The sequence below is a fragment of the Onychomys torridus genome, chromosome 4 (genome assembly GCF_903995425.1).
Source record: "Onychomys torridus chromosome 4, mOncTor1.1, whole genome shotgun sequence".
Classification (NCBI taxonomy): domain Eukaryota; kingdom Metazoa; phylum Chordata; class Mammalia; order Rodentia; family Cricetidae; genus Onychomys; species Onychomys torridus.
The window spans coordinates 13,254,674-13,275,053 of NC_050446.1; the positions used below are offsets into that span (position 1 = coordinate 13,254,674).

The 20,380-nt window shown below is 52.9% G+C and overlaps 1 protein-coding gene across 1 annotated transcript in view; it reads left to right on the forward strand.

Moving 5' to 3' along the window:
- Notch1 (notch receptor 1) overlaps positions 1-13,343 on the forward strand; it is a 45,328-nt gene extending 31,985 nt beyond the window's left edge. Inside the window, exons 19-34 of the mRNA XM_036184554.1 lie at positions 136-337; positions 1,108-1,261; positions 1,389-1,573; positions 2,033-2,165; positions 2,376-2,633; positions 2,713-2,825; positions 3,611-4,182; positions 4,386-4,787; positions 5,886-6,034; positions 6,947-7,163; positions 7,357-7,444; positions 7,535-7,700; positions 8,854-9,149; positions 10,238-10,385; positions 10,482-10,579; positions 11,772-13,343. Of these exons, the coding sequence (XP_036040447.1) occupies positions 136-337; positions 1,108-1,261; positions 1,389-1,573; positions 2,033-2,165; positions 2,376-2,633; positions 2,713-2,825; positions 3,611-4,182; positions 4,386-4,787; positions 5,886-6,034; positions 6,947-7,163; positions 7,357-7,444; positions 7,535-7,700; positions 8,854-9,149; positions 10,238-10,385; positions 10,482-10,579; positions 11,772-13,217 (4,627 nt within the window). The 3' untranslated portion in view covers positions 13,218-13,343. The remainder of the gene's footprint in view (positions 1-135; positions 338-1,107; positions 1,262-1,388; positions 1,574-2,032; positions 2,166-2,375; positions 2,634-2,712; positions 2,826-3,610; positions 4,183-4,385; positions 4,788-5,885; positions 6,035-6,946; positions 7,164-7,356; positions 7,445-7,534; positions 7,701-8,853; positions 9,150-10,237; positions 10,386-10,481; positions 10,580-11,771) is intronic.
- Positions 13,344-20,380: the final 7,037 nt, after the last annotated feature.

Here is a 20,380-nt window from a genome sequence, read left to right on the forward strand (position 1 = left end):
TTTTTTTTAACCATCATACACTATACCTGTATGCTATAAAATCTCTGATGATGTGAGTGTTGCATAGAGTTGCCTTCTCCAGGCAAGGACCTTAGTACACTCGCTCACTCTTCTCTGCCTCCCGTCTGCCTCCAGCTCCTGCTTCAATGGTGGCACCTGTGTGGATGGGATCAACTCTTTCACCTGTCTGTGTCCACCTGGCTTCACGGGCAGCTACTGCCAATATGATGTCAATGAGTGTGACTCCCGGCCCTGTCTGCATGGTGGCACCTGCCAGGACAGCTATGGTACCTATAAGTGTACCTGCCCACAGGGCTACACTGGCCTCAACTGCCAGGTGAGTGAGGTTACAGGAGGTGACCCAGAAAGCCTAGGACTCGCCACTGCCCAGTGCCCAGCCCTGGGCCATGCTACCTTCAGAGGGCCAGGGACACAGAAGCGGAGAGGGCTCCCAGGTGTCATTATGGGTTTATGGACCCAGAGTGGACCCACATCCTCTGGGAAAATGCCAAGATGGATGTTTCTAAGAGAGACAGGTGGGTGGGGATGCCAGGTTCTAGTTTCCTTGGAGTGTATAAGGCCGTTTAGCCAAAGCAGCCTGGGGCCAGTGCTCACTTCTGGTGGAGGATGTCCAAGGGAAGGCAGTAGATGGCCTGGGTTGGCAGAGGGCCTTGAAGGAGAGCAAGGGAGACATGGGGCCCAGTCCCAGGCTGCTCCCAGGACAAGTGGTGTCTGTGAGCCCTGTGCCTGGGAGTTCTTAGGTGACATTCTTTCTGAGCTGGTATGGAGTGCGGGGGGGATGTGAGAGAGGGAGAGAATGTTCCACTCTATCGTTCTCACCTGTGGGTCATGACCCCCCACAGGGGTCACATATATCCTGTATATCAGATATTAGCATTACGGTTCGTAACAATAGCAAAATTACAGTTGTGAAGTCGCAATGAAATGATTTTATGGTTGAGGGTCAGCACACCATGAAGAACTGTACTAAAGGGTCACAGCATTAGGAAGGTTGAGAACCAGTGCCCTACTCAGAGCTTCGGTCAGAGGGTGTCCCTGGCAGTCAGAGTTGGTGGGGAAGAGGCTGACCACCGCCTGCCTCCTCAGAATCTCGTGCACTGGTGCGACTCGGCCCCCTGCAAGAACGGTGGCAAGTGCTGGCAGGCCAACACGCAGTACCACTGCGAGTGCCGGAGCGGCTGGACCGGCTTCAACTGCGATGTGCTCAGCGTCTCCTGTGAGGTGGCCGCACAGAAACGAGGTAACTGGCCCAGCCCGTCTGCCCTTGCCCTGGCCCAACCCCGGCCAGGATCAGGTCAGGAGGACGTGGCCGGTAGTCCTGGAAGTTGCAGCCCAAATCCCAGCTCCTTCTCGTCTTGTCCCCGCAGGCATCGATGTCACCCTCCTGTGCCAGCATGGAGGCCTCTGCGTGAACAAAGAGGACAAACATTACTGCCACTGTCAGGCAGGCTACACGGGCAGCTACTGTGAGGAGGAGGTGGACGAGTGTTCACCTAACCCGTGCCAGAACGGAGCCACCTGCACTGACTACCTGGGTGGCTTTTCCTGCAAGGTGTGGGCCGTCTTGGGGTGGCGGGGAGGGCATCGGCCTGAGTGTTGCTGCAGGAGGGCTTTTGAGCTGGGAGCTGGTGTGTCATGGCACGCTGAGCCCTGTGTCTTGTTGAGCAAGGTGTCACACACCTGTGCAGGATCCATTCCCATTACAGATGTGCTGGAGGAAGAACGTGCCAAGCAGGGGCTTGGGGTCCTTTCCGAGATAGTTTATGCTACCTACCACCTGTTCTAAGACCTCACCCCTGTGGGACCAGGTGTTGTCCCCTCCCCACCTTGGACAGTGACTTTAATTTACTGAGGTCGTGCTTGGGGACTGCTAGGTGGACACCACCCCCCACCCTCCCCCACCCCCCCAGGGCTTCCAGTGTAGACCTAACTGGGTGTGTGGGCCTGCATAGCAGGTGGGGGACATGATACCATGACTCCAGCTGAGCTGTGGCCTGTGCCATTTCTACAGTGTGTGGCTGGCTATCACGGATCTAACTGTTCTGAGGAGATCAATGAGTGCCTCTCCCAGCCCTGCCAAAATGGTGGTACCTGCATTGATCTGACCAACACCTACAAGTGCTCCTGCCCCAGGGGTACACAGGGTAAGAGTGGGGACCTGGGTGGTGTGGCTAGGATCCAGCCAGAGCTCACGCCACCGTGCCTTGTGGGGCCAATCTTGGTAGGAAGATAGGCTCCACTGGCATTGTGCCACCTTCCCTGGGTGCCGGTCTCTAACTGATTGCTGTGCTGGGCCACACGGGACAGAGCACAGCCAGGACCATCCCCTGACCGTGCCCGTGGTCACTTTGCAGGCGTACACTGTGAAATCAATGTCGATGACTGCCATCCCCACCTTGACCCTGCCTCCCGAAGCCCCAAGTGCTTCAACAATGGCACCTGTGTGGACCAAGTCGGTGGCTATAGCTGCACCTGCCCTCCAGGCTTTGTTGGGGAGCGGTGTGAGGGTGATGTCAATGAGTGTCTCTCCAACCCCTGTGACCCACGTGGCACCCAGGACTGCGTGCAGCGTGTTAATGATTTCCACTGCGAGTGCCGGGCTGGCCACACTGGTGCGTGCCTTGGGCAGGTGGGCCAAATGGGTGGATGGGCGGCCAGTCCGGGCTAGCTCCTTACTGTCTTCTCACCCAGGACGCCGCTGTGAGTCAGTCATCAACGGCTGCAGGGGCAAACCATGCAAGAATGGGGGTGTCTGTGCTGTGGCCTCCAACACTGCCCGTGGATTCATCTGCAGGTGCCCTGCGGTAGGTGCCCTTGGCCCTGTGCAGCTGCTAGGGTGCCAGAACCCCTTAATCTCACATTGGAGGGACCTCTCCCACACCCACCCTCACCCAGAGTAGAGTAGCCTGACGGCCTCTAGCCAAGGCTGGGCACCAAGCACCATGCTTCCTCATGCCTGCTCTCCCAGCTCATTCATAAAACTTGAGTGGGCATAATACCTACATGCCTGTAATTCTGGTACTCTGGGGCTGAGGCTGAAAGATTGCCTTGCAATCAAGGCTACCGCAGGCTACAGAGCAAGACCCTGTTTAAAAAGTTTATTTCCTGCTATGCTGTATTGGGGACCTAGGTCCTCACACATGCTGGGCGAATGTTCTGACACTGAGGCCCAGCCCAGCCTCTTGTTTTTAAATAGCTGTTCATTTTAAAGCAGTTCTAGGTTTGCGTGAGAACTTAGCAAGAAGACCAGGTCCTCACCCTGCCTGCCATTTCCTATGGTTACCACCTTGCATGGAAGGTGTTGAGGGTCACACTCAGAGCTGGCACTGATATGCAGTATTTGCTCTGGGTGTTAACACTCAGGGATTTCATGTAATGTACCGGTGTCAGCCAGGTTTGTCAAGGCTCTAAAAACTCCGAGGGTTATACGTACTCAGCTATCCACCTGTTTAAAAGCCCTTGGTTTTCCTTACCTTTCTGTGGTGAGGATGTTTCAAGGGTCTGGGGAAAGGCCACAAGCTCTCACAGGTCATGGGATGTGGCCAGGCCTAGCATCCTGACCCAATGCACCATCCTCTCTCCACCACAGGGCTTTGAGGGCGCTACATGTGAGAATGATGCCCGCGCCTGTGGCAGCTTGCGCTGCCTCAATGGTGGTACATGTATCTCAGGCCCACGCAGTCCCACCTGCCTGTGCCTGGCCTCCTTCACTGGCCCTGAGTGCCAGTTCCCAGCCAGCAGCCCCTGTGTGGGTAGCAACCCCTGCTACAATCAGGGCACCTGTGAGCCCACATCCGAGAGCCCTTTCTACCGCTGTCTGTGCCCTGCCAAATTCAACGGGCTGCTGTGCCACATCCTGGACTACAGCTTCACAGGTGGTGCTGGGCGCGACATTCCCCCGCCGCAGATCGAGGAGGCCTGCGGGCTGCCTGAGTGCCAGGAGGATGCAGGCAACAAGGTCTGCAATCTGCAGTGCAATAATCACGCCTGTGGCTGGGATGGTGGCGACTGCTCCCTCAATTTCAATGACCCTTGGAAGAACTGCACTCAGTCCCTGCAGTGTTGGAAGTATTTCAGTGATGGCCACTGTGACAGCCAGTGCAACTCAGCCGGCTGCCTCTTTGATGGCTTCGACTGCCGGCACACCGAGGGACAGTGCAAGTAAGTAAGGCTGGGTTGTCCCAGAGTCCCGGGGCTCAGCGGACAGCTGTGGGAGGGAGGACCCAAGGAAGACCAGGAACGTGAGCCCAGCGTCTATCCCTGCCCATAGAGGACACCAAGCACATTTCCCAGGTCTGGGCCAGTCAGGGTGGATGTGAGGCCCACAGGCTGGGATGAGACTGAGCGTATCCTGTCCCCCTCAGCCCCCTGTATGACCAGTATTGCAAGGACCACTTCAGTGACGGCCATTGTGACCAGGGCTGCAACAGTGCCGAGTGTGAGTGGGATGGACTAGACTGTGCGGAGCATGTGCCCGAGCGGCTGGCAGCCGGCACATTGGTGTTGGTGGTGCTGCTCCCACCTGAGCAGCTACGAAACAACTCCTTCCACTTCCTGCGGGAGCTCAGCCACGTGCTGCACACCAATGTGGTCTTCAAGCGTGATGCGCAAGGCCAGCAGATGATCTTCCCCTACTATGGCCGCGAGGAAGAGCTGCGCAAGCACCCGATCAAGCGCTCCGCAGTGGGTTGGACCACCTCTTCGCTGCTTCCCAGCACCAATGGGGGGCGCCAGCGCAGGGAGCTGGACCCCATGGACATCCGAGGGTGAGTGAGCTCCAGATGCTGTGGGCTGTTTCCCAGTGCGTCCATGGGCCCTGTTAGCAGCGCAACCCTGGAGGTGAGGTGAACTCTGGGGAGCAGGTATTCACCCTACTTTCTGGTCAAAAAGGACCTGGAATGCAGAGGCCACCTCTCCTACAGGTACTTGGCAGGCTTCACTCTTTGCCCAGCTTGTGGTTTTGAGGCCCCACTCTGTACCAGGTGTTTAATCAGGACCAGGCTGATTAAAGCCTCCAGGGTGTTCCCTGGAGCTCAGTCATCCTAGACCAAGCCTGCACCTCCATCTCTACAGCCCCCTTCTCCACACTACAGAGGAGGCAGGTGGGGATGCAGGAGGGTACCGTTGCTGAGCCTTGACGGCTGAGGAGCTGAGGGTGGCAGTGAGGAGGCACAAATAAGGGCACCTCACGGATGCTGCACAGAGCCATTTGGGGACGGGCAGAGAAACACCAGCCAGGCCAAATATGTCGCCCCCGCACCCTGCATTTGGGGGTCCCGGGAGCCTGCCACCTGTTCCTCTTTGAGCCGCTGGGCATCTGCCAGGTGGCACCTTGGTGTCTCTTGACCCCAGCGGTTCCTAGTCTTGGCTTCCTTGGCATGGAACTGCAGCAAAGGTCAGAAATATATTGTCACCTGGAGGCTGTTAGAATCCTGTGTCCGAGAGGCCGGTGCCTGAGAGTGGGTGACCTGGCTGGCATGGTCTCAGCTCTCTAGCACCTGAGCCTGCTGTTGCCTCAGGCCACTCCCTGGGGAGTTCTGAGGAATAACCCACAACGGCATCCCTGACTTCTGTGGGACACCAGGTACTGCTCTCAAGAGGGCCCTGGGTGCCTGAGGACATCCTCTTCTCAGAGGTGAAGGAAAGAGGTGCTGTGGTACCTAAGGGGCAAGGCTGCAAAACATGTTGGGCAGCAGGATGAGCCCCTGCTGGGTGCTAAAACTGGGGCTGCAGGGAGACTGTCCAGTTGCAGGGCGCTTGTTGCCATGCTCTCTGGGTCAGGGGGATAGGATGGGGAGTCAGAGCCGGTGTGCAGGCAGCATGCTAGGCTGTATCTGATCTCAGTGTGATGTGTGTGTTCCCAGCTCCATTGTCTACCTGGAGATTGACAACCGGCAATGTGTACAGTCATACTCACAGTGCTTCCAGAGTGCCACCGACGTGGCTGCCTTCCTGGGCGCGCTTGCTTCACTTGGCAGCCTCAACATCCCCTACAAGATCGAGGCCGTAAAGAGTGAGTGGTCATGGTTGGAAAGATGGCTCAGTAGTTAAGAACACTGGCTACTCTCGCAGAGGACTGGGGTTCAAATCAGAACCCACACGGTATCTCATAACCATCTGTAACGCCAATTCAGGGGATCCTATGCCTTCTGACCTCTGCAGACACCAGACATACACAGGGCTCATAGACCTACATGCAGGCAAAACACCTATACACATAAAAAAAAAATTTTTTTTAAGTGTGTGCCCCATCCCCCAGCCCTGCTTCTTCAGGGATGGGTTGCTGGAGTGGAGGGGGAGTCTACCTGGGAAGGGCACAGGCAGGCTGTCTCACACTCCATGTGCCAGCTGCCATCAGAGCTCAGGAAGTGCTTTTCCGGAATTTTCCTGATGGCCCTCCTTCCCTGTGGATGGTGACAGCCACAGGTAAAGCTTAGATGTAAACATATACCAGAAAGTCTAGGGGAGCTTTTTTCTCTCCCCATTTACCCCTGATTTTTCTTTGTTGGGTATTATTTCAAAATCATTACAGTTTTTTTTTTTTTTTTTTTTTTTTTTTTTTTATGGAGAGAGAGAGAGAATTGATCGGTGTCATGTGAAGTGTTGAAGTTTGTATCTTGAAAATCCCCCTAAATCCTTTGTCTTAACAGCTCAATGCGAGCGCAGCGATTTGAAGTTCGCTAATCCTCCTCCTCGAAAGGGGAGAAGTGAGCACTGTCTCCAGACAGATCGGCTGGTGCAGGAGAGAATTTAGCGATAGTTTGCAATTCTGATTAATCACGTAGAAAATGACCTTATTTTGGGGGGTGGGATGGAGGAGAGTGGGTGAGGAGGCACTGGCCGTGGAGCCAGCCTGCCGCCCCCCGCCGGCCCACAGCATCACCACGCCTGACGTGGGGTGCTTGCCTGCCGCCCCTGCCCGCAGGTGAGACGGTGGAGCCTCCGCTGCCCCCGCAGCTGCACCTCATGTACGTGGTAGCTGCTGCCTTCGTGCTCCTGTTCTTTGTGGGCTGCGGGGTACTTCTGTCCCGCAAGCGCCGGCGGCAGCATGGCCAGCTCTGGTTCCCTGAGGGCTTCAAAGTGTCAGAGGCCAGCAAGAAGAAGCGGAGAGAGCCCCTCGGCGAAGACTCTGTCGGCCTCAAGTGAGTGGACACTGCCCGTACTGTGTTGGGGTGAGTGGCGGCATGGGTGGGGTGCTTAGCTCCTGCAAGCCCATGGGCCCATGTATCCCTGTCCTCACTCTGAGCCCACCTGCATGTGGAGGATGCCCATAGGCGCTGTGGTTATAGGGCATTTCCTGGAGCACCTGCTCAGTCTCCCCACCCCCTCACCCAGGCCCCTGAAGAATGCCTCAGATGGTGCCCTGATGGACGACAATCAGAACGAGTGGGGTGACGAAGACCTGGAGACCAAGAAGTTCCGGGTAAGTCCAGCAGGCTCCCAGGCTTCCCTGGGTGGCACTTCCCACCTGGGCCCCAAGTGATGAGGCTCTGCTTACTCTGTCCAAATTCAGTTTGAGGAGCCAGTGGTTCTTCCTGACCTGGACGATCAGACTGACCACAGGCAGTGGACCCAGCAGCACCTGGATGCTGCTGACCTGCGCATGTCTGCCATGGCCCCAACACCGCCGCAGGGTGAGGTGGATGCTGACTGCATGGATGTCAATGTCCGAGGACCAGGTAAGGCCACTGCAGACATGCGCGCACACACAAACACGAACACACACACACACACACACACACACACACACACACACACACACACACTAGCATAGGCTTAGAGGCCAGCAGGACTTGAGAAGGGTTGGGTCACTGAATGGCTCTGCCTAGCAGCACCCTTCCCTGAGCTGATCTCCAGGCTCCTGCTACCCCCACAGTACACTTTTTCATGAAATGCTGCTTTGCAATAACATCCAAGTGTTGATTTTTTTCCCCTGTTTTTTGAGGCAGTGTCTTACTTTGTAGGCCAGACTAGCCCCAAATATGGTTCTTCTGTCTCAGCTTCCATGTGCTGGGATTATAGGTGTGGCTCCCATGACTGGCTAAAGTGTTGACTTTTAAAATGATATGCATATATGTGTATAAAAATATGTGTATATATTTTTTTTATGTTATGTGCATGGTTCCGCCTACATATATGTCTGTGTACCATGTGCATGCCTTGTGCCTGTGGAAACCAGAAAAGGCCATTGGATCCCCTGGGACTAGAGTTGCAGATTGTTGTGAGCAGCTATATGATGCTGGGGATGGAACCCAGGTCCTCTGGAAGAGCAGCCAGTGCTCTAACAGTTGAGCCATCTCCCCAGCCCTTATTTTTATTATAGTTTTAAACATTTATTCATTTGAGTGAGAGGGGCACACATGCCATAGTGCACACATGGAGGACAACTTGCATGAGCTGATTCTCTCTTTCCACCACGTGGGTCCCAGGGACCAAACTCAGGTTGGCAGGCTTGGCTTGGCAGCAAAGGCCTTTACCCACTGAGCCATCTCATTTGCCCAATGGTGACTTTTTAAGTACATTTTTCTTGTCCTTTTCCTGAATGGGTCCTCAATGAAGGGTATCTTGGGCAGGTCAGGAAGTAAAACTGGAGGGCATCTTTATCACTCCATCATTGCAGGTTGGTAGCTAGACTAGGGCTCTGTCCTGTAGGAACTCAGGATGACTTCAACAGCCCCCAGGAGCCACTGTGTGCTGAGAGTTGTGTCTGTCCACACAGCTGTCCCTTGAACTGAAGGCTGTGGCAGGGATGCCATGGCCATGGCTGGGTACTGACCCCACCCCCAGGCTGACAACACCCTTTCCACGCCCACTTGTCTCTCCTCTCTGCAGATGGCTTCACACCCCTCATGATCGCCTCCTGCAGTGGAGGAGGCCTCGAGACAGGCAATAGTGAAGAAGAAGAAGATGCACCTGCTGTCATCTCCGACTTCATCTACCAGGGCGCCAGTTTGCACAACCAGACGGACCGCACGGGAGAGACTGCCCTGCACCTGGCTGCCAGATACTCTCGTTCAGATGCTGCCAAGCGCTTGCTGGAGGCCAGTGCAGATGCCAACATCCAGGACAACATGGGGCGCACTCCATTGCATGCAGCAGTTTCTGCGGATGCTCAGGGTGTCTTTCAGGTAGGCAGTACTGCATCCTTGGGGCCAGTGACCTGATCTGGGGCAGTGGCCTGGCTGGCATGGGCCCTGCAAGCCCTAATTCCAAGTGTGACTGGTCAGGAACAGTTGGCACCTCAACACTGGAACTGCACATTGGAGCAAGTTCAGGTTACAAAGGGCATCAAGCCCCACTTGTGTTCTCTGGGCAAGCTAGCTGAAGGTGGTTCTAAGAAACCTACAGGGTGAGGCAGGGCCTCCCTACCCTCAGTAAGACCCTTCGGTCTAAAGGCCATGGCCTGGCTTGAGGCCGTCCGTCCAGTGCCTTTATAGCCTAGTCCCACCCGATTCAGCTGTGGCTGCAGGCATAGCCCATGGCGGCAGGAAGAGAGCTTTAGAGGCTGCTGGTCTTGGCCTTTGCCTGGAAGCCTGAAGCCGGCCAGGGTGGATTTAGGGATTTAGCTGCCTGGGTCTCCAGGGACCATCCCTAGTAGCTGCTCCTGCATGTTGCCAACCATTGACCCAGGTCCCATCCTCTAGGCTGCCCTGGAGCAGGCTCCAATGGGGCATAGACCTGGCATCAAAAAGCTTGCCATTTAATCATTTCTTAACTTGAGCAACATATTATTGGTCTGCAGAAATTAAACCAGACAGGGCAATGCATACCTGTTTATCCCAGCACTCTAGAATCTGAGAGGATTGTGAGCACAAAGTTAGCCTGGTCTTTATAGAAAGACCCTGTTTCAGAAGAGCAAAGAGAGGTTGAGGTCAGCCACAGGATAAGAGGAGCCCAGGGCAGGTCCACATGGCCTGCTTTGCTTGCACAGACAAATCTGTGTATGCTCTGCAGGAATCTGTAAGTCCGTACTCAGGTCACCATCCCACTCCTCCCACTTGTGACTCAAGCAGGGCAGCTTAGCAGTTCCAAGTATGGCTGTGGGCCTTGAGGGGGATTCCCATCCTGGTTTCTCTCTTTTATCCCCATGCCAGGCAAGTGTTTCTAATAGGCATGACCATAAGATGGTCTAGTCATGGGAACAGCTGGGCATTGCTTCCTGGAGATCCCAACTTGTGTTTGGATCACTCTGCCTGAATCCATGCCTGCCTTCCAGATCCTGCTCCGGAACCGAGCCACAGATCTGGATGCCCGCATGCATGATGGCACAACCCCACTGATCCTGGCTGCACGCCTGGCCGTGGAGGGCATGCTGGAAGACCTCATCAACTCGCATGCAGATGTCAATGCTGTGGATGACCTAGGTAGGCCCAAGCTACAGCCTAGCTCCTGAAGACATCAACCACTACATGGTCTGGTCAGCCCTAACCTAGTCTCGTCTCTGCTTGCTTTCTTTCCAGGCAAGTCGGCCCTGCATTGGGCAGCGGCAGTGAACAATGTGGATGCTGCTGTTGTGCTCCTGAAGAATGGTGCCAACAAAGACATGCAGAACAACAAGGTAACCACAGGAGCATGCTGGGACTCGGTGCACCCGTATGTAGACCACTTAAGAGTGTTAGTGTCTGGGACACAGCTAACTCTTCTGACACCTCCCAAGTGTTGGGGCTGGGGGCTAGGACAACAGCAGATAAAGTAACCCACCCACCCGGTGGCCGCCAATGTCCTGTGTCACTGTTACTCAAACCTTGACTTCTGTTCCCCTCTACCTTTGCAGAGCATGGTGACTTTAGAAGTTCAGGATTAGTCAAGGGGGTGGGGTGGCTCTGGGTCACTCAAGGTCTGCAGGGCCCCTGGTCTGGCCCACCGCTAAGTAGCATCCTCCCTCCTTTGGGATAAAGGAAACACTGCTGAGCTGGGCTGCATCTCTCCACCTTGCCTCCCAGCGTCTCTGTGTGTCCAGGGCTAGTTACTTCTTCAGGACTATGTTCAGTTGCTCAGAAGTGCAGTTTGCGCCTCCATGTCCCACTGCGGGTTGAGAATGCAGCAGGTGTCAGGCAGCAGGAGGTTGCTGTTGGACACAGGTTCTCCCCGGTCCAGGGTGGGCCAGTGATTATAAAGAGAATCAGAGCCTGGTAGACGGCTCTCTAGGTTCTGAGGCCTTTCACACTCTTCACAGAGAGTATGGAGTTGTGTATGGTTATGTCTACTAGGCAGAGCAAACCTGGAAGGAGCTGAGATACCATGGCCACTGGCGATGACCCTTTGGACAGAAAATATCTTCTCTGTGCCCATTGATTTGCCCAAAATTGCAGTATTTTACACCTGCATTTTGGGGGTGTAAAGGACACAAGGTTCATTAGATTTTTGGCAGTTTGACCCCACACATGGGAAGCCCTATGGAGTTAGCATGGAGGGTTCCACAGACCTTCTCTGGGGGTATGAAGTGATATATCTAGGTCTAGCCAGGTGTAGTGGCACACACCTGTAATCCTAGCATTAGGAAGTTAAGGCAAGGTGATTGTGAGTTACAGGCCGTTTTGAGTAACATAGGGAGGCTCCACTGTAACCCTCCTCCCAGCAAGCCTGGTAGTCTAGGATGTTTGGGTCTAGATAGGTCTCCCCCACTGTGAAAAAAGGAAGAGGAACTACTGCTTCCCTAGCTCCTCCCCCCAGGCCGTCCATCATGAATGACTCAGCAGGTCCTATACCAAGCCCAGCTCCCTCATAGGCCCCCTGTCCATGTCCTACAGGAGGAGACTCCCCTGTTCCTGGCCGCCCGTGAGGGCAGCTATGAGACTGCCAAAGTGCTGCTGGACCACTTTGCCAACCGGGACATCACAGATCACATGGACCGACTGCCACGGGACATTGCTCAGGAGCGCATGCACCACGACATCGTGCGGCTGCTGGATGAGTACAACCTGGTGCGCAGCCCACAGCTGCATGGCACTGCCCTGGGTGGCACGCCCACCCTGTCTCCCACACTCTGCTCGCCCAATGGCTACCTGGGCAACCTCAAGTCTGCCCCGCAAGGCAAAAAGGCTCGCAAACCCAGCACCAAAGGGCTGGCCTGTGGCAGCAAGGACGCTAAGGACCTCAAAGCGCGGAGGAAGAAGTCCCAGGATGGCAAGGGCTGCCTGTTGGACAGCTCCAGCATGCTGTCGCCTGTGGACTCCCTGGAGTCACCTCATGGCTACTTGTCAGACGTGGCCTCCCCTCCCCTCCTTCCCTCCCCATTCCAGCAGTCTCCATCCATGCCTCTCAGCCACCTGCCTGGTATGCCTGACACCCACCTGGGCATCAGCCACTTGAATGTGGCAGCCAAGCCTGAGATGGCAGCACTGGCTGGAAGCAGCCGGCTGGCCTTTGAGCCACAGCCCCCACGCCTCTCCCACCTGCCTGTAGCCTCCAGTGCCAGCACGGTGCTGAGTACCAATGGCACAGGGGCTATGAATTTCACCGTGGGTGCGCCTGCAAGCTTGAATGGCCAGTGTGAGTGGCTCCCCCGGCTGCAGAACGGCATGGTGCCCAGCCAATACAACCCACTACGGCCAGGTGTGGCATCGGGCACACTGAGCACACAGGCAGCTGGCCTCCAGCATGGCATGATGGGCCCACTGCACAACAGTCTCTCCACCAATACCTTGTCCCCAATGATCTACCAGGGCTTGCCCAACACACGGCTGGCTACGCAGCCCCATCTGGTGCAGACCCAGCAAGTGCAGCCACAGAACTTACAAATCCAGCCTCAGAATCTGCAGCCACCATCACAGCCACAGCTCAGTGTGAGCTCAGCAGCCAATGGGCACCTGGGCCGGAGCTTCCTGAGTGGGGAGCACAGCCAGGCGGATGTACAGCCACTGGGCCCCAGCAGTCTGCCTGTGCACACCATCCTGCCCCAGGAGAGCCAGGCCCTGCCCACATCACTGCCATCCTCGATGGTCCCACCCATGACCACTACCCAATTCCTGACCCCTCCTTCCCAGCACAGCTACTCATCCTCACCTGTGGACAACACCCCCAGCCACCAGCTGCAGGTGCCAGAGCACCCCTTCCTCACCCCATCCCCCGAGTCCCCTGACCAGTGGTCCAGCTCCTCCCCGCATTCCAACATCTCTGATTGGTCCGAGGGCATCTCCAGCCCGCCCACCAGCATGCCGTCCCAGATCACCCACATTCCAGAGGCGTTTAAGTAAGCAGTGATGCGGGCTGCAGGACCCCAGCTTCCGTTCCCAAGCCCTGTTGGGAGTCGTTTCCAGTGCTCCAGGATGCAGGGGCGACCAAAGGAGCTTTTAAAAAAAAATGTTTTTATACAGAAATAAGAGGACAAGAATTTCCTTTTTTTTTTTTTTTTTTTTAGTATTTATTTATGTACTTTTTATTTTCCACAGAAACACTGCCTTTTTATTTATATGTATTGTTTTCTATGGCACTAGGGGAAAACGTATCTGTTCCAAGAAAATAAACTAGTTCTCAAGAGCCTTGATTTTCCTGGTCAAGGTGAAGTTCCCTGTGTGTTTGTAAAATATGAACAAGGGTTCATGATTTGTAAATGCTGTTTATTTATTGATTGCTTCTTTCCAAAATCAAAAAAGGAAACCATGACAGAGGGAAACTGGAACCTGCCATGGCCAGAAATCCCTGTCTGCCATCCTACACCCACTGCCCCCTCCTCCCAGTGTGACCTGGGATTTGTAGATGTGTTTAGAGACAGGCCAAGACCTTCACACCTTGAGTTCATAGATTAGTTTTGTATCTAAAACAGGAAACAAGTAAAATGATGTGGTTTATACATTTTCTAAAACCACCAGTGTGGGTTTAAAGAGGTGTCCTTGGCACGTGCAGAGGGTGCTACCCAGTACCAGTCACCAATCTTCAGGCTTCGGGGTTCCATAGTCATGCTGATGGGCCTTGGGAGTACTCCCCTCCCCGCTTGCCCCGCCCCGCTGTCCCCTTCCTGACATCTTGAGCCGGGGAGCCTTGCAGGATGTGGTGCCTCCTGGGGCCATGTGGAGTAACCCCCCCTCCTGGAGAAAGACGCTGCCTGGACTTTTTCCCTGTGGGGCCAGCATCACTCTTTGAACAGCATCATCCAAATTCAACCGAGGATGGACTGTCCCTGCCTGGGCCTGGGCTCCCCAGACCTGACTACTGAAGGGTTCCAATGTGCACTGTGGACTCGCCAGAGTGGCTTGCATTGAGACCTCAAGGAAATCTGGGCTGTGCAGTCCTCTGCCCTGGGTGGGGACTTGCCTTGAGTGTGCTGGAATGTGGGTGGCGCCTGCCTGTGGGATATCCCTCCTGGTTCAAGGCAGTGCTCACAACAGATTCTTGCAGTATCAAGTATAAGCCTGTGGCAGAATAAGTACCTGTAAATACATGTTAAAGGTGGATTTTGTTTAAAAAATCTAAAGGAACAAGTCTGTCCTGTGTCAAGCTGATGAGGAATGTCAGAACATGGCTCAGTGTGACCCAGGCCTCATGACCTGCAGCTGCCGAACCAGTAGCTCCTAAGAGCACAACCCAGGATGGCCCATCCGCCGTCCACCAAGCCCTCTCCCAGCCACTGCGTGCTGGAGGCTCGCTCAGGGGCAGGTGCACACCTCCTCAGGGCAGCTCCTCCTGGCTTTTGGGGAGGCAGTGTCTGTGCCATTCCTAGTAGGTATGACCAGACACATCCTAAGATGTTGATTCTTACCATGTTTTATAAAGTGTAGTTTACAGAAAAAGGAAACTTTAAAAAAAAATGTTATCTACATGTAAAACTGTAGGTAATGAAAATGATGTATTTTTTCATCTTTTTTTTTTTTTTGTTAACTAATTTGCAATAAAAATGTTGTTGATGGTCGTCCAGATTTTGCTAAACTTGGAGTGTTGTTTTGCTCACTTTGGTGGGTGGCAGAGCAAGGGCCGCCCGGCACGGGCATAGCCGATATCCAAACCCTGTCTTGCACAGTAATAACAGAAAAGCTGCTCTCAGGGACATACCATTCCCAGAAGCTTCACAGCACAGGGCATCAAGCTGGGAAGACAGTTGCCAGAAGAGTTGATGCAGTCCCCTTAGGAGGATGTGGATTTGATGTCAGCCCCATCCCCATCAGCTGCAGAAGAGTCAAGGCACCTTTCATTGCTGTATATGACTGTCCTCTGAGCCCAATAATCCCTATCTTCTTCAAGTTCAGCAAACGGTCATCCGACCTGAACCTGTTGACTGTTTATATCCCCATCACGGGACTCCCAGGACCTTCACCTGATGATCCAGCCACTCCATACTGCCTGTTGTATGCAATCCTGCCCTAATTGTGCATGACCTCAAGGAGGGACTAGAACATATAGTCTGGAAAGACTAGTGGAGGGAGTCTCCATCTATGTGGCTGTGGGAAAGCCTTACCCCTGATGGATAAAGACTTTGCAATGTGGATTTTTTTTGCAGGGAGAAGCATCCACACTCAGAAACTAACCCTTCACCTATGTTCTGTATGTCAGCCCAGTAAATCCACTGGTGCCCTGGCATCAACTTTGGTGGAACTGTGCCTAGGACTGTCATTAGGACCTTAGGAAGAATTGTCTCCCCCTGGGAAGGAATTTTAGCAACACTCATTCAGCCAGAGAGCCTCTGCAGCAAGCAGAAGGGAACATGAGGAGGGAGCCTTGGAGCAAGCACCAGGCCTAAGAGGGAGGACAAAAGGAACTGGAGAAACAACAGAGCAGGGCAGCAGCATGTGCCATGGCAAGGTAGGTCTGGAAAGTTCTATAATCCTAAAAGATTAAGTGCTACAAAGGCATCTTAGTCCTGAGAAGAGATCAGCGTAGTAAGGTGTGGATCGTCTCTCTTCCTGCTTGGTCCTCTTCACTTGGCCCACACCTCAGGGCACACCAGGAGTCTCTAACCAAAGTGACAAGAACTGGAGTGTGGTGTCCTCTCAGAGACTGGCCATCTGAGGACAAGAGTGAATCCGTCAAGTTCAGATGTCCTGTCCTGGGCCCAGCGTTGGGCATTGTGATAGTAGAGAGGCTGAGGTTCCAGAAGAAGTGCTCACACACAGAATTATGATAAATTGTCTGATTCTTGTCCTCAAGGGGAAGGTCTGAGCCTGAATTCTGCCCAAAGAACTCCGAGCACCCCTAAAATTCCACCCTGAAATAGAAATGACAACGGAAAGGGCCTATGCCTGTGTGTTCTCTATAGCATCATCCACAGCGGCATGTGCAGCCCAGTGTCCATTGGATAATGGACATGGTCTGTTCACATTGAGATGGCTGACCACTGGGCACACATTTGGACTGGGTTTGAAGTGATAACATTTGCATTTGCAGACCAAAGCAGGAGCCTTACCTGTGTGGACAAATCTCTAGCCAGCGAGAAACCAGACTACAAAAGAGCAAGGGAGTGGGGACCCCCGCCTGCTGTGGGGACCCCCACCTGCTGTGACAGAGCATGAGTCCTCTCCTGCCTTCAGACTCCCACTGAAAGACTGTCTGGTCTTCTTGGATCTCTAGAACTTGGGCCATTAACACACCTGGGTCTCCTGTGTGCCAGGTGCATCTCTGGGGACTTGTCAACCCCACAACTGTGTGCACCCTATGGTCCATTTTTCTCTGTATACATCCTAATAAACATTCAGTGGAATATCTTTCAGCCATTAAAAGAAACAAATCTCTAAGAGCTACTAAAATGTGGGTGAGCTGTAGGAGGACATTGGGCTCAGTGAAAGAAGCCTCACAAGTGACCATATGATTCCATTTTTATGAAGTGTCCTCAGTAATCAAAACCACAGAGGCAGAAAACAGAGTGGCCATTCCTGTTTGATGGCTATAAGTTTGACTTGGCATGATGGATATCCCAGCACCATCTAAGAGGTTAGAGGCTGCATGGCCCTGTCAATGCTAGAATTCCACAATCTGTGAGTCTACTAAAACTAGCAAAGAAATCCAGCAACATATGAACTTTTAGTTTGTCCCCATGGACACAACAAGTTCTCTTTTATTTTGTGACAGGATCTTGCTGGGTATCCCAGGTTGGCCTCATACTCACCATCTCCTTCTTCACTCTCCCAGATGTTGGGATTCCAGGTGTGTACCATCACACTCAACTAAGCTTAGTACTTTTAAGAAACATCTATATGCCCCTAAAGTCATTAGAAGCAAACAAAAATGTAAAACAGTATTTTTTTTAAGGGCTAGGGATGTAGCCCAGTAGTAGAGAATTTGTTTACTGGGACAGGGCTCCAGATTCCATCTCCAGGACCAAATAAAGCAACAAATTGACTTGGGAGATAACCATCAATAAAGTGCTTGTAGTGGGAACGTGAGCACCTAAGTTTGAGCCTATATAAAAGAGCTGGGTGTGGTAAGGTGCTGTAATCTCAGCAGACTGCCGTGGGGAGGGGGGCATGGAGACAGGTGAATTCCTTGCCTAATCAGTGAGCCCCAGGTCCCAGTGAGAGACCCTGTCTCAAAAACAAAAACCAAAAAGTGAGGACTGGGGTGGTAGCTCAGATAGTAAAAATTCCCACTGCACTAGCACAAAGACCTGAGCTTGGATCCCCAGCATCCACATAAAAGCTTGGCATGACCGCACATCTGTAACCTGTGTTGGGGTGGAGAGGAAGACAGGATCCTGGAGTTCCATTGGCCTAACCAACCAGCAGAGCACTAGGTCCAGTGAAAGACCCTGCCTCAAAAAACAGAGTGGAGCTGGGCATGGTGGCACACATTTTTAATCTCAGCATTGGGAGGCAGAAAAAGATGAATCTCTGAGTTCCAGGCCAGCCTGGTCTACATAGCAAGTTCCAGGACAGCCCAGAGCTAACAGTCTCTATGTTGAAAACAAACTAAAAAACCAAAATAGTGAGAAAGACACCCTCTGGCCTCTACATGCACATGTATACACACATGCCCACTCACATGTGCGTGAGGGCACGCGCGCGTGTGTGTGTGTGTGTGTGTGTGTGTGTGTGTACGCGTGCATGGCACACACACACACACACACACACACACACACTTTAAGGACTAAATGGGTCACTCAACAGCTATACAGCCCAGAGAGGAGAGGGAGTCTTCCAGCCTCAGCCTTCCCTTGTTTAGGGGAAATACAAGACAGTGTGTCCTGCCATCTCCCAGCAGAAATATTCCAGGACCAAAACCTAAGCAGACAGATGTGTGGAAATGAGCTCTGCGACACAGACACACACAGAGGGATGACCATATAGAGATATGGGAGCAGAGGCAACTACAGGCTAAGAGTGGCCTTGAGGCAACCTGCCAGTGGTACCTGGTCTAAGACATCAGCCTCCAGGATAAAGTGAATTCCTGTGAGAGCCAATCAGTGTGTGGGGCTGTACACAACAGCCCAGGTAGGCTGATCCACGAGTTCAAGGCTCTTGGATGCCAAAACCTCCCAGGGACACAGGCCAGTGGGTCCCCTTGGTACTATCCTTTTCCCATTATGAGATGCCACCCCTCCCCAGGGACCTGGCATCTTACACTGTTTTCATTGGTTTTTACTTTAGAAGAATAGTTATTATATATACTACAAGAGGGTAGTAGGTTGGGTGATGAGTAGAGCAGCCTGAGGCAGGGTTACTGTGTCACTCTGGCTGGAATGGAACTTGTGATCCTTCTGCTTCAGTCCTCCCAAGTTCTGGGACTGCAGGTACGCTCCACTGGGCTTGACTTTATAAGTCCTGCTTTTCAGAATTTGAAGTGTGTAAGTAGAGCCGTGCAGGCATGGTGAACCCAACACTCAAGAGGCTGAGGCAGGAGGACGGCCACAAGCTCAAGGCTAGCCTGAATTATATAAACCAACAGCTAGACCATTTCAAAACTAACAGCCAGACGTAAATAATCCGAGAACAGTGGGGCACATGCCTTTAATCCCAGCACTCAGGAGGCAGAGGCAGAAGGATCTCTGTGAGTTTGAGGCCAGCCTGGGCTACAGAGTGAGTTCCAGAACAGCCAGAGCTGCACAGAGAAACCTTGTCTTGAAAAATCAAAAATAAAAGGGAAAAAAATACCACACACACACACACACAGAGACATACAAAACAAAACAAAAAATAATAACCCCACAATCCCCCTGAAGAAATAGTCCTCCCCCCCACACCCCCAAGTGTCCTTCTTTCCCCTGCCTGTGTGGTTCTGGGGTGTGTGGGGTCCCATCCTTTTGAAGGAGGAAGGCTTCCTTAACCTCTCAGAATGATTCACAGAAGCCCATGCCAACAAAAATGTTACTGAAACTATATAATGCTATTTAAAATACTTCATAACCCTTCAAAAAAGTACAAAGGAGCAGGTGAATTTATTTCAATAATACATCTTGGTTCATCCAATGGAGCCACAGTTACTTCTTAACCAGCAGTCAACATAAGCAAAGTACTAAAAAGACTGAGTGCACATTCTGTCTATTATCATTTGTATTTATTTATTTGTATGTGTGTGTGTACTCACACATGCCACACATGTGGAGGCCAGAGGTAGTGTGAGCCAATTCTCTCCCTCTGCCATGTGGGTTCCAGGGATTGAACTTGGGCCGTCCAGCTTGGCAACAGGCACCCTTACCCACCGAGCCATCTCACTGGTATTATGATTATCTGCACTGTGCCTGAAACCCAGGGCTGGACTGGCCACACTGAAGGTCCTCAGAGGCCACATGGGACTCAAAATGTCATCCCAGACAGGAAGATTTAGACTTCAAAACCTTTGCCACCAGCATAGATAAACAATCCATGGAGCCAGATGTGGTGTTGGGAGCACTTGGGAGGTGAAGACAGGAAGGAGGATTAGGAGTTCAAGTCCAGACCCTTTATCTGTAAATAAACAAATAAAGAGGGAGTTGAGGAGGAGAGGCTGCCACATTGGTGCTTTGTCCCTTGTTGTCAGAGGGGCCCCAACTGTGGCTCTGCATTGCTCTGTCCGGTACAAAGTGGGACCCAAGGGTATCAGTGCCACAAACCCAGCCAAGGCGGTGGGGCTATGGCTAAAACCAAAAGAGATGGGAGTGTTGACATCCTCTTGCCCCTCCCGGAACCAACCAGCCACAAGTCTTGCCTTGTTCTGAAAGCCTTACCATCAGGGAAGCTCCATGCAGAGATGATTTTTACCATGTTACTCCAGCCCCTGTGGAGTTGTGGTGGCCCAGGCCAATCCTCAGCTGCACATGAGGGCCTCTGGTGGAGGGGACAGTACTCCTGGTAAATGTCCCAATAGAGGTTCGTGGCATAACACAAGGTACATTTTTCTGCAAAGGCATTTTGACACAATACTTGAACAGTGCTACTTAGCATGGTACAAAAAATGCCAGAAACTCAGAGTTAGGCGTTAGGGGAAATGGAGTTATTTTACTACAGGATCCCCAAGC